Source organism: Pagrus major, chromosome 2, assembly GCF_040436345.1.
Source record: "Pagrus major chromosome 2, Pma_NU_1.0".
NCBI classification, from domain to species: Eukaryota; Metazoa; Chordata; class Actinopteri; order Spariformes; family Sparidae; genus Pagrus; species Pagrus major.
In genome coordinates this window covers 11878785-11892724 of record NC_133216.1, presented here as the reverse complement: position 1 = coordinate 11892724, position 13940 = coordinate 11878785, and the positions used below count along the sequence as shown (strand labels likewise).

At 40.0% G+C, this 13940-nt stretch overlaps 1 protein-coding gene and 2 non-coding genes across 6 annotated transcripts; 1 reads left to right on the top strand and 2 right to left on the bottom strand.

Annotated features, from left to right (window-relative positions):
* The first annotated feature begins 175 nt into the window (after positions 1-175).
* trnap-agg (transfer RNA proline (anticodon AGG)) lies at positions 176-247 on the top strand. The gene has a single exon. It is a non-coding gene; the product is annotated as a tRNA-Pro (tRNA).
* A 273-nt stretch (positions 248-520) lies between these two features.
* trnap-cgg (transfer RNA proline (anticodon CGG)) lies at positions 521-592 on the bottom strand. The gene has a single exon. It is a non-coding gene; the product is annotated as a tRNA-Pro (tRNA).
* Positions 593-844: 252 nt separating this feature from the next.
* On the bottom strand, positions 845-12730 carry dyrk1ab (dual-specificity tyrosine-(Y)-phosphorylation regulated kinase 1A, b). Of its 4 annotated transcripts, none has more exons than XM_073481718.1 (12): positions 11929-12730; positions 9970-10039; positions 8154-8350; positions 7751-7843; positions 7418-7606; positions 7023-7170; positions 6631-6917; positions 6320-6466; positions 5818-5958; positions 5356-5659; positions 4915-5039; positions 845-4489 (listed from the first exon to the last, which is right to left on the bottom strand). In XM_073481718.1, the coding sequence occupies exons 2-12, from the start codon at positions 9980-9982 to the stop codon at positions 3902-3904; spliced, it is 2232 nt and encodes a 743-aa protein (XP_073337819.1). In that variant the 5' UTR covers positions 9983-10039; positions 11929-12730; the 3' UTR covers positions 845-3901. The 4 variants fall into 4 exon arrangements, with proteins under 4 accessions (XP_073337819.1, XP_073337827.1, XP_073337846.1 ...); XM_073481726.1 differs by lacking the exon at positions 11929-12730 and adding an exon at positions 11054-11464; XM_073481745.1 differs by lacking the exon at positions 9970-10039 and having other exon boundaries at positions 11929-12021.
* Between the last annotated feature and the right edge of the window lie 1210 nt (positions 12731-13940).

Sequence of the window (13940 nt, the reverse complement as noted above, 5' to 3'; positions counted from 1 at the left end):
GCTGGTCCCCTCCGGTCGGTAGCTACCTAACTATGAATGTGTTAATTCCAGTAAATGCTGTCGGTGCAAACTCCTAGTTTCAAGATGAATAAATGCAGGAAAACACAATCGAGCAATAACGTAAGTCTTTGTAGTCCAGTTACTAAAACCAGCTGAGGAGCCTCTGTAGTCATCTGGCTCGTTGGTCTAGGGGTATGATTCTCGCTTAGGGTGCGAGAGGTCCCGGGTTCAAATCCCGGACGAGCCCTCAATTTTGCCGATGTTTCATCCGGTATAGTACCGGAAACATCACACTAAGTTACAGACCTCATCTTTGGCCAAAGCACTCGACATGACACGAACCAATATCTGAAAACATTATGGACACCGTTACAGAGGCATAAAATAAAGGCACTGAAAGGGAAAAACATTATCATCATATCATTTGAAATTGCGTCTAATACTACATTTACAGTTAAACTATTTATGAGTCACTGTCAGTCAGCATTTTACAGCTTTCTTACCGTTCGTAAAAGGTATAGGGCTCGTCCGGGATTTGAACCCGGGACCTCTCGCACCCGAAGCGAGAATCATACCCCTAGACCAACGAGCCAGACCGCTTACTTGGAGAGCCTCTTATTTTATAAAGTTCAATCCCAAGACATGATTTTCTCTTTCCATCCTTTTGTCTCTGTTGTGTCCATTCATGTGGTCATGGCGATGTTGAGTGTAGCAAAAGCACAGCGTGATCATGCCTTTATGGGGATTATGTATGATTATGTTGCCAGGGGTGAAAAGTGAACACTTCTTGTAAAGTAGTTAATGTAGACAGTTTGTCAGAGCACAATAAAGACACACAGAGCAATTCAATTAACTTCTTTTTATATATCATACATAAGACTGTCTTAATATAATACAAAGGGCATTGTCATAAACACAGCAAAGTCTTGACTAGATCTTACAATCTGTGGATACATGGACTTATCCTTTCCCCCATGCTGTTCAATTCTATAGTGCATGTTGCATGTACAAAAAAAGTGAAAAAATGTGAAATCAAAAATGAAAAGGATAAATCCAAATTAAATAAGAGGATTTCAACTTCTGTTGGGTGTTCAGATATGTCAACAAGTATACGTGTTTGTGTATAACCCACAAACTCAACAGGCTTATGAAAGATGGAACCTTTTTTTCAACCATGTGCTTCTCATATAACCAAAAAGTAAGGTTTGTGATGTACATGCACTTACAATATACCCTGTGAAAATTATTAAGGTTTGAAGATCTAGCTTTCCCTGTTTGATTCAAACCCTACCTCATAGTGTTGTCCTGATGTAGTCAAGTACCTTTGCCAAAAGGCAAGGTTTTGCCACTAAGAAAACAGGAGTTCCTGCCCACTGAATGGTCACCAAATTGACAAACATAATCAACATACCAGCAGGAGCAAGGTAGTGAGTTCTATACTTCCTTTATTAAAAAAATATAAATATATACATAAATTCTATTTCAACTATTAAAAAGGGGCTGCATTTCATGACAACTGCTCTAAATAAGAGGTCAATCAGCATGATCTGAAATAGGCGCACACTTACGAGTCACTGCAGTCAATTTTTTTTATTTTTCAGTCTTTATTTTTGGAATGTTTAGTACCAGTATGAGTGCCAGCAATAAAACCACTGGCAATTTCTAAATGTCTCAAATTCTGCGGGGTATGAAAAATGATTGCAAATTTGCAATTAACCTTGACATCCAGATAAAACCCCAATCTCAATATAGGTAGCTTTACATTTGTGTTTGTGGAAATACCAAGCATGATCTCTTTATGATGGTTTCTCCTTTAAAATGGCAACAGCATGACCTGTGGCCTGCCCTTAATTTTGAAAGGTGGCTGTGGGCAGGGTTTTTTCTGTCTAATTTCAAAGCTGGTAAAATGAGCAACAGAAGAAAGAAAGCACTTCAAAATCCCTGATATAAAAAAAAAATCTGGTTATTGACTGTAATGTTTTGAGGACATGCATGTCTGCTTAGGCAAAGCATGTGACTGTGGGCTGACGGACACCCTTTCCCTTTGAATAGGACAACAATCATGGGGGATCTGCCCTACCAAATCAGAAAAATACCATTCAACACAAACTGATTTGCCACAATTATCCTTACCCTGCCAAGACAATGACATAAAGTCTTGCTTCACGGCAGAAACTAGCCAAGTTGACCAAATGATGTATGAAAGGCAGCAAAACCCTTTGAAATAGTATGATGGGGGCAAAAGAAAAACGACGACACAGAAATAGAACGCATTAGTCTCCTTTTTTTTTTAAACCATCAGCTTCTATCTTGCTACTCCGGAGCCTGCAGAGTAACTACCAAATTCTCTAACATACCAAAGTTTTAAAAGACTCCCAAAATAATCTACCAATTAATATGGAAACAGTTTTGGTAAAACGTTGCAAACAAATCTGGCCAGAATACACAATAGCCAACGGTCTCAACAACGGTCTCCAGTTTTGCTAAAGTAATATATTGCAGCTGTTTGTATTGACGTTAAAATAAGATCTTGATAAACTTTGCGTCAAAGTGGTGAACTGCTACATTATTGGTTACAGACACCTATATGCTATAAAACAACTGCTTTGGTATAAAAACATATCCAAAGGGAAAATAAATTCTTGTAAAATTCACAGCATAATTTGAGGAGAAAAAAGGCAGTCACTTAACTCATTTTTTTCTTCAGTTTCCATGTTTTGGATGGAGAGACTTGTGCAGGTGGTTCTGATGAGGAACTACATGCAAAAGGGAAAAATAACAAAACATAAAAGGGTAGACTCTGGAATAGATAGTTCTTTCCACTGCAAAATCCTTAACCAGTGAATAAGATTTTCAAGGAAGTAATGTTTAGGAGGTTGTTGTGTACAATAAGACCCTGTTATGTGGGGCCCTGCTGAAGAAGAAATCTTTGTCGAGAAAGGCCTCAAATTACCATTCTTATTTACCTTTTCTAAGTTGTTTTAATTTCCTTAAAGAATTAAGGGCTGTCTAGAGAGAAAAATAGAGAAAAGCCATCTTAATTCAAATGATAATGTCCAGCTCCATCCCATTCCAAGTCCATGAGTCATAAGGCCAAAGGGTTATCTAGAACCAGCCACTGACTGTCTTCCTTTCACTGGGCTGGATCCTTTCGTCTCCCGTGCCCATCGCTGCTCTCATCTGTGCCGGGCCCGGTTGCAGCTTGCAGGACTACAGGGCCTCTAGGCCTGAGGGGTGGTGCTTCCCTCTCCTTTGACCCGGTTGGTGTCAGTATCCACCTGCAGGGTCTCCTCTCCACCCGGCCAGCACACGCTATAGGGACTCCACTGCTATGTGCTCCCCTTTGACAAGAGTTACACAATACCGACCAACAACAAGAAATATCACCGCAAACACTTCCCCTCATTGTCAAGCTACAGGATTTACAAGCAGCTTTTTACGAGAAATTTCACTTAAAAAGGGCAAAATAATTAAGAACCAGTGGAACAGTAATGTCAGGCAGTCCACGGTTTGAACCGAAAGAGGACGCCAAGCATTTCATCACCAACAGCTACCTGCAAAACAGCTTCAAACTTCGCTCTGAAATGCTCCTTAGAAGATTTTGCCACATAATACCATATGGTGATTACTTGGTGGTTACATGAAACTGGTGAAATGGTAAGATGGATGTCTCAATCTCACTATGGTTATTCCGCAGTATTATTTTGTGCCTAATGATTGCAAAAGAAAAACTGATGAAAATTACATATATACTTTTTAACAAAGGTTTTTCTCTGTAGTAGCGGTTCAGTGATATCTCCCTTCTGACGTGAGCAGCTTTTGTTCTCAACACACCTTGTAGTAAAAAACACCACCTTAAAAATGACGCACAGGGGGAACACACAGCCAAATGTCAGTGCAGTCACGAGCTGGCCATAGAACTCTGCTGCACACACACTCCAGTCATTGGAGACTCCTCCCGGTCCATGCCCTGCCTCATGCCCAGGTGGCCTTCCGCTAGGTAGTGGGCAGGCCCTGTGTTCGTGCCCATGGAGAATGCAGGGTGCGCTGCCATGCCAGTCTCCTGCCGTGGGTTCGAGAAGGCACCTAGCCCCATGCTCAGCCCACCATTCTGACCAAAGTCAAGGGCTCCGGCAGGCAAATGGCGGAGCTGGTAGGCCTGGTTGCCATGGTTCCCAGTGGAAGAGGACGATGTAGAGGAAGAGGAGGCAGAGGAAGACAGGGAGGTCATGGACAGATGGCCATGAACCACCTCCATGGAGTCCTGTGTCGAGGAGCTGTGTGTCGGGGAGGTGTAGTGGCGTGGGCGTGGCCGCGTAGCCATCATCTGCCCGTGGTGGTGATGAGTATGTGAGTGGGGATGCAGGGCCTTAGGGTGCTGAGGGGGAACATGGAAGGTGGTCTCCTGGACTGGGTGGGTCTCTCCAGTGACTGACTCTGGTCCAACGCCACCTCCCCACACCAGCGGGGGTGGGTAAGGCTGTCTTGCCTGTTGATGTCAAGCAAATAACAAAGCGAAGGGTCAGTTGTGGAAGAAGGATGCAAACTTTTGCAGTTCTAAATTTGTGTTATGTTATAATCGAAGATCATACAGAGGTTTTCTGTTCTTTAGCATTTGACATTTTAAGACACTAGTTTTTAGTATGCTCAGTGAAATAAGGTATAAAAGTTGACATAATTCTCAATTTAGGAAGCACAGGTTTGATAAAATTGGATTTAAAGACCACAGTATTTGAATTTGACGTTAATCCGGTCTTCTGTTATCGGATCAGACCATCAACAGTCAATCAAGCAATTTAGGATAAAAAATACAATATATTTTTAAAAGGATTCATTTATTAGACAAATTTTGACCAATCTGTTTAAAACTACCACAAGAACTCCACTTCAGATCCTTCCTGGTGACTTACTGACCTGTGGGCAGAGGCTGTCACCATCCATGGCAGGCAGGGCCGTGCCGAAGTGTCCTCCACTGTGCAAGTGGTGATGGGTAGGGTCTGATCTTGCTCTGCCACTGGTACTTGTCCCAGATGATCCTCCTAGGGGTAGAACAAAAATGTCACCAGTGCAGCTTCAACAACTTCACACAAAATATATGAAATGCTGCAAAACGATTAAATAACATTAATTAAATCACATGTTAGCATTGTCTGAAGGGTTCACGTTGAAATGGATTTTAATCATCTTTAAAAGTTTTAGTCATCAGTACTGAAGTTCCACAACATCAATACCCCCTATCAAATAGATTGTAGGGAAGTGATATGACACATTTCTCATGTTGCCTTAAAACACAACAACTGACAAATGAATGAAGGACATAAAATGAACATCTCAGAGTTTTCAACTGACAGTTACCTGAACTAGAGGAGGTGCTGGAGGTGGTTCCTGAAGACTGGGACTGCTCTAATGCGGGGCTTGTAGACACGCTGCTGCTTGTATTGGTCCCCTCGTCCGCAGTCTTCTTGAAGAAGCTGTGCTGCAGGGCATAGTAGGGCTGGATGCGGCTCTTAGGGTCATAGTCCAACATCCGCAGGATCAGGTCCTTGAACTTCAAGTAGTCAGCAACAGCATGGCCAGACTCCCCCGCCCGCCGGCCACCTGGACCCCCTGTCTCCACACCCAGGATGGAGTGGAGCTTCCGCGAGGCTGGAGGCTTATACTGTTTAATGCAGAGCGCACAAAGATTAAGAGATTTGCTCAGCTGTGACTTGGTTATATCTTAACACAATCAGGCTTGGTTTTGACAATAAAGAGAACACAAATTTAAGTCAGAGTCAAATCGCAGCCAAAAAAACAAAAAACAAAAAAAAAACTCACCCTTTTGCCATCTTTGGTCTTCTTAACACTCCATGTACCATCCGAAAGCTTCTCAAAGAACTTCCTGGCTTTTGGGGCTAGGTCCATTATGTGATTAGGCGGGATACCAAGAACCTCGACTATTTTGTTCATCTGGTCCACCTGGGGGAAAAGTAATCAATCAAGTTACTGAATCATTTAAATTGTGCGTCTGCAACTTAACATACAGCACACCCAATACATATGAGCTAAATGTCATCGAATGTTATCCTGAGATGACTTAACTGTCAAAATGTTTCAGCTCAGGCATGTGGCCAACTACTGGAAGGCAACAATTTCAAGGCTTGACAACTGAGTGTCGAATGATATGTTTAGGTTTATGAACTCTACTTCTCAATCTTTGAGGTCTACGTGACATTATCTGTAAGGTGACATCAGGTGAAAAGTAACTTTCAATGCCATTCAAGTCATGTTACAAAACACAACACGGAACAAATCAGAGTAATATTTGAGTTCCTTATACCTCGTTGGCTCCGCTGAAGAGAGGTTCTCCAGTGTGCATCTCTACCAAGATGCAACCCAGGGACCACATATCGATGGCCAGGTCATAGGGCATTCCCAGCAGCACCTCTGGGGAACGGTAGAAGCGACTCTGGATATACTGGTATATCTACAAAAAGAAAGCATGGCCAGTCAGACTCTGGGTACGCCTATAAACTATGAAGTATCTATTCATTCCACTTAATGTTTAGAAGCAACAACTATCAGCTTCTCAGGGACATTCTTGCATACATTCATTTTATTGCTGATAAGGAAAAACTGAAAGCTAGATACCCTTTGTCCCAGTTGGCATGAGCTGCCAAAGTCCACTATTTTGATGGCACTCCTCTTGGGGTTACAGAGGAGGATGTTCTCAGGCTTCAGGTCACAGTGGATGATGCTGAGCTCAGGCGTGGCCAGGAAGAGCAGCGCCGTGCATAGCTGCTGGGCAAACTTCCGGGTTAGGTTGAGTGAGACGCCGCGGAAGTTGGTATTTCGGAGTAGGTCATACAGGTTATATGAAAGCATCTCAAACACGAGGCAGAGGTGGTTCCGAAACATGAAGTGACGCTTTAGGTGAACTGTGGAAAAACAAATAGTCCTGATGTTAGTAAACGCAGGAAAAGCCTTTTAATTTATCTTTTATGTCTTGTCAGATCAGAGGCAAATTTCAAGAGTGAATTTACCGATGTAGTATTTCATCTCGGTATCATGTTTGTTCATGAGCTCTAGGAGGCGCACTTCAATCTGGGCTTGATTGAGGAAAGCTTTCTTGTTCTTGATGATCTTAATGGCAACCCATTCCTGCTCAGCACGGTCATATGCTTTCACAACCTAGAGATGCAAACAAGAGCATATTTTAATGTCCCTAAAAGTAAAATCAGAGTTGTTTCTTTAATAATAAACATGAACACTTCAAATGTTAACTGCACATGAGAAATCTTCAAATAGGTGCATCAAATATGCTGCAGTTATTTATACAAAATGAAATTAAACTATTTGTTTCTTCAAATGTAAGACAATTTTCTCTGTCACATGTACTCAAAGTGTGTGTGTGTTTGTGTAGTGTATAATTAAGCACCTGTCCAAACGATCCTTTTCCTATCAAGGAATCAATCTCATAGCGGTCCATCCACTTCTCCCCATTCTTGACGATGTAGTCATAGTTATCATCGTCATAGCCATCATTAAAGACTTTCCTCTCTTTTTTGTGACTGGAGTCTTCACCCTGACCCTGTTGGTGCCGTCGCTTCTTTTTTGCATAATACACCTAGAAAATGAACAATGAAACAATTCACATGATCACACATGAAGAAATGTTATATTACTTATAAATGTTCAAAGTTTTAAGATTATTTTCAGTGTAACAAACAGATGATATACATAGATGCATCTAATGAAAAACAAAACTAACCTCATTGATGTGTTTGTATGTTTTGATAAGGTCAATGGAGAGCTTCCTCAGGGGAGCTGAAGTTGGGTCACGAAAGCACTGGGGCATGTGCCTCTGTATAGTATCAAAAGGGAAAATCACAACATTTAATAAACAAACAATATGCACAGTACTTTTGTAAGTAACAGGAGCTAATCTAAACTCCTAATGATAAATATTATAGGCCATTTATTATATTCAATAATACAGAAAATGTTGCACTGGCTGCACTGAGAGAGCATTTGACAAGCAGCTACTCTGCCTGGTGACAGCAGCAAAAAAGGGAAGTAGACTTTCATATCACATTAAGTAGTGCAATTCATGTAACATTACACATTCAGACTAAAAGAAATGCATGAGCTGGGGTAGGGTAGGGTTAGTGTACCTGATTGGCAGTGAGCTGTGGTGTCTGGTCGCTGTACGGTAAGACCGTAACAGATTGGTCAGTGCTTGGCTGGTGGCGGTCACTGTACTGCTGGTGCGTATGGGGCATTGGAGCAGCCATCTGAAGACCAGCAGTGTGTAAAGAAAAAGAGGGCGCAAGCCGGACGGACGAAGGTTTGCATGCTGAAGTCTCTCCTCCTGGAAGGAATGAATACTGCTATGAGTTGCATATTACCTTAATTCAACATTACATGTAAGAAAACACACAAAGAAGGAAAAAGGGTAACACTCTTTATGTAGAACAGCTGTGTATCCTCTTTATTACAAGAGATTTTTGGCCCTACAATAAAATGGGTAAAGATATTTGCTTCTTATTGCACAGATCTAATATAAAAAGGCATTATTTGCTGCTTTATGTAAACAGTGAGCATTTCTTTGACACAAAAATGTCTAAATTTACCTTAGAGAAATCAGAATATATGCAAAATTCAAATTATGCATCTGTTATATTTACATGTACGTTGAAATGATCAAGCTCACGCTTTAACACAGACAAAAATGAGCACAAAATGTTGAGAACAATAAAAAGGATTAATTCATTGTTAAAATAAATGTCAGGTTAATACATAGTGTCTTTTCTTAAACATGTAAAGTCATAAAAATGCATCAAAGGATAACCACAAAATAAAATGTAACAGTAATATATCAACCTTTGTGAAGAAAAAGGAGCAAAACAGCAGCTTTAACAGTGAAAAGGGGTGAAAAGAAAGCATCTCCACACTATACAGTGAATCATCCTTCATTTTAAGCCAGAAGGAATCAAAAAATTATCAAATAGCATGTTCAGCTATCAGCATCTCTCACCAGACAACACAATTCACCAGTGCTACACAGTAACCACTATTCAGAATCCCAGCAACAGCACCTAATTAGCATAGCCTATCACCACAGAGATACAGCGTGATTTGGCAAGCCCATCAATGCACAGACCAATCACAACGCAGTATGCAAATAGCCTACTTTTGTTGCCAGGGCAGAGCTGCTCCCATTTTCCAATGAGAAAACAAGAAATAAACAAGAAATAAAATTGAACTTTGGCACACTTAGACGCTGCTTTCAACACAAGAGCCTGACAGCAAAATAGCTGCACAGCCCAAAACCTGCACTCCATCTGAGAGCATTAGAAAGCTGACCCAGCTTTGGAAAAGGAAAAAATACACATCCACTGACAGAAATAAGAGGAACTGTAAGATGATAGAGCACAGGCAAAGACTGTATTTTAAGAAACTAAGATATATTTTATTTTGTGTGTGTGTGCATTATATATATATATATATATATATATATATATATATATAAATATAAATAATTTTTATCATAAAAATCTTTTTTTAATAAAACTTTGTTTTTACTGTTGAAGTAAAATACATTTTTACATCTACCCCAATAATTTTAAATTAAATCTTTTTATTCACATCAAATTTAAAGCACTTACAAAGACTGATTTGTCATGATGACTAGTGTATATTTTCCTGCTTGTTCAGCTAAGACCTGAAAATATTTATGTCAAACATTTTTTAATCACTGTGAGCTCTGTCATAAAGTAAAACAGACTCTGCATTAAATAGAAATGTAAATCCTTTATTGGTCATTATATTTTTTAATTTATTTTGTTTTTTACTTTTACCCACTTCAGGATGTGTTGAACTTGAGAGTCTGGATGTTAAATTCAAAAGAGTAAAAGAAGTGAAAGAGAAGAAGATTTTAGGTGCACCACTTCCCACCAAAGGGTTAAGACTTAATATATAGCAGCTAACCTGGATGCATCATCTCCTGTACAATTTCATATCATCCTGGGAGGAGAGTCCAGCAGCAAACCACAACCCACTACAAAGAATAAAAACAGATCATTATCATTGTGCATCTTTGGTGGGGATTTAACTTTGTGGTTTAAGTTTTGTTAGGAAGGGGGGACAGAGGACCCCTAAGAACAGAGGACACCCCAAAACTTTAAAAAGTCTGCTTTGGGTAAATTCATCAACTTTAGGGGATTTATTTAAAAATAAAGCTTAACTTAAAGAAAGCAATTTCCTTGTGGGTCAACAATTAATGCACAGGAAAGGATTTTATTTTATTTTTTTCCACTCAAAAAAGCTGAAGCTCTTGTGAAACTGTAAAAAGATAAACTGTTCACTCAGAGAGGCCCAGACTACATCACACTTAACAAAACAAATCAGGATTAATATTGTTGTGGACTTAATAGCCCAGGATCTCCTCTTAGCACGTCCATAGTCAAAATACCTCTAAATTATAGTGGATTTTAAGACCTGAAATATACTTTTTTTTTAAAAATAGGGAGCCCAACTAGCTCAACTAAAATTACTGTAAGATTATGCAAATAGACAAAGACCTGAAAAAGTTTGGTTTGAGCCCATTTTTTACAAACAATACCTGATATCATACCTACATAACTATAGGGTGAATTTGACGTTTTTTTTAAATAAAAAATAAAAAAAAAATCACTAACCTTACTGTGGAAAATCAAGCTCTATTTGACCACAAGGCCATTTTGCAAGCGCACTTGTAGCTCTTTACTCTCCTAAACGTTTGATTATTCTTCATTTTCAGTACTGACATATGAACAGTTCCTTTTCCTGGCTCGACTCATCACGGCATCTACGGGCCTATTTAGGTGTAAATATAACGACAGCTAGCTTGCTATTAGTAGCCGTATCATATCATAAGTGATAGCTAAAGACCTCTGTAACAACCCTGTGTGTCATCTTCTCACGCCCAACTGATTAGATCCATTCCGAGGCTGAATCAAATGTAACCCATCCAAAACAATTAAAAGCCTTACGTCCGTGGATAAAGACGGTGCCCGAGTGGCTCTGTACTTACAGATGATGGGGTAGATCTCGTCATGGTTGGAATTTAGAAAGCATATTCAGTGTTAATTTGCGTCCTCTCTTTGCTACATATCGTCCGTGTGTGTGTGTGCCTCCAAATCCTCGTATAAATGGCAAACGGATTCGGGCTCACGTTACCGTTAGCAGTCTAAACTAGCTAACGCTGTCGTCGTTAACGTTACCCTGAAAAACTGCGGGACAAGCAAGCATATCTCTCACCAATCCAACGTTAACGTTAGCTAGTGACGCTGTGTTCAGCCAGCGGGTTGTGGGGCCCATTCAGCTGGTTCGTCAACAAGTCAACGTTAACCATTAGCCAGGTTAGCCGAATTAGCTATCAGGCGTTAGCCAGGTTAGCAAGGTGAGCTTCCGTGCTGTATACGTCTAAAAGCCCAACTACACCTTTAATCTAAATACAGTTGGACATTACATTGACAGTGAATCAAACGGGGCTCTTAGCTAGCACGGCAACATTTGCTTAAATCGTACAATGACAGTGTCTAATATGGCAGGGTTAACGCTAGCCGTAACGTTAACACCGTGCCAGCATGACTCTCCGTCCAAGCCCACACAATCCGTTGCACCCTCTAGCTCACAACAACATGGAAAACTGTTCCCGTCTAACGTTAAATTTAGTCCGCTGACCTACTGACTGAAAGCAAATGTTAACGCTGGCTTCAGCGGAGTCGGCACCGCCACAAAGTGTTAGCTAGCCGCCATACCATAAGCTACCATTCTCAACTTCACTGTCGCGTCCATCATTGTTAACCATTCGCGTTACATATAATATACATCTGTGAAAACGTTAACGTGAAATGTTAAGCCAACGAAGCCTAATGTGAAAGATAACATTTTACATTTGCTCACCTCTGATGGCACGATCTTCATTTAAAGTCCAATAACCTGTATGATGAGGAAACTTATCCAGCTTGAGATTCTCCCCTCCCTGCACGGTTAGCGAGTAATGTTAACGTTAAATCCAATCCCCGTCCTCTGATCGGCAAACTCTAAAATTATTCGCCAGCCAGATTTAATACGCGTTTCATCTCCCAATCTTTGATGAACAACATCGGCGATCGAAGCAACTTTGACTAACGTTACTATCAGCTGATGACTAGCATGCTAACGTTAACTAGCACGCATAACTTACTAGCTAACCTTAGCGAACTGGCTAGCTAGTTGACAAAATGAACGCAGCTAACATTAGCTACCTGCCCTGGCTAGCTGTAGCTTCTTTGGCTAGCCTCAAGCTAACAATTCTAGCTACCGCTAAATAAACGTTATGCCAAATTCTGATTTAACGTTGTCTTTGCAAATTTAGCGTCGGCCACTTCGATAAATACGACAGTAGAGTTAAATCCAGAGTATTTTAAACATGAAACAGAAACCGTGTCCTCTGATAATTTTGGTTAGGAATTTTGTGTCAATTTTCACAAAATGGCGCGCGGTCCAAACCTGCGCAGTGAACCGGCCCGGTGGACCAGAGACACGGACAACTGAGTTAGTGCGGCGCCGCCTAATTATTTCAACTATGTTAAAACGTCGGCCTCTTGATCTTCTTAATCCGATCCACTAGACGCATTTCGATATCCAAAAACGGCAAATATATATCCACTGACAGCATTATTCCGGCGGGAAGGGAGAACATTTGAAAAGACTGAGCTGGGAAAAAAACCCTCCTGACAAAATGGCGATGCTCTAGCTTGTTGCCATGGCAACTGTCAATCAAAAAATAAAGTACCCGGATGTACCAATGACGAATAAAATCTAACTGGCCAGAGTTACAGGACACATATAACTCCAGCGGTGTCCCTGTCTGCCTTTTTAACCGTGTTTGGCCTGTTGCTACCATCCGGCAGACATGTATGTATCAGACTGTGGTCATTTTTTTTACAATTTGTAACCACCATTGCCTTTAGTGATTGTAGCTTTGTGATGCCTTGCTCCTCACACAGTTAGTTGGTCTGTGTCTTTTCTTATTTTCTTCCTTACTGTTGGTGACTTGAAAAATAACATAGCATAACATAACATAGCATAGCATAACATAACATAACACAACACAACATAGCATAACATAACACAACATAACATAGCATAACATAACCGAACACAACATAACATAGCATAACATAACACAACATAACATAGCATAACATAACATAGCATAACATAACATAACACAACATAACATAGCATAACATAACACAACATAACATAGCAAACATAGCATAACATAACACAACATAACATAGCATAACATAACACAACATAACATAACACAACATAACATAACCTAACATAGCATAGCATAACATAACACAACACAACATAACATAGCATAACATAACACAACATAACATAGCATAACATAACAGCATAGCATAACATAACATAACACAACATAACATAGCATAACATAACACAACACAACATAGCATAACATAATACAACACAACATAACATAGCATAACACAACACAACATAACATAACACAACATAACATAACACAACATAACATAACACAACATAACGTAACATAGCATAGCATAGCATAACATAACATAACATAACATAGCAAAGCATAACATAACCTAACATAGCATAACATAACATAACATAGCATAACATAACACAACATAACATAGCATAGCATAACATAACATAACATAGCATAACTACGGAAGCCCTAAAGGGCCATGCATTCATACATTTTATTTCCTCCGTTTTCCTATGATAACGAGTTAATTTCATTTGTTTTCTCGAGATCTCGAGTTATTATTTCGAAATAACAACTGCCGTTTTCCCGAGATAACGGGATAATTTTCTCGAGATCTCGAGATAACGAAACTTTGTTTTCCCGAGATAACGATATAATTAAT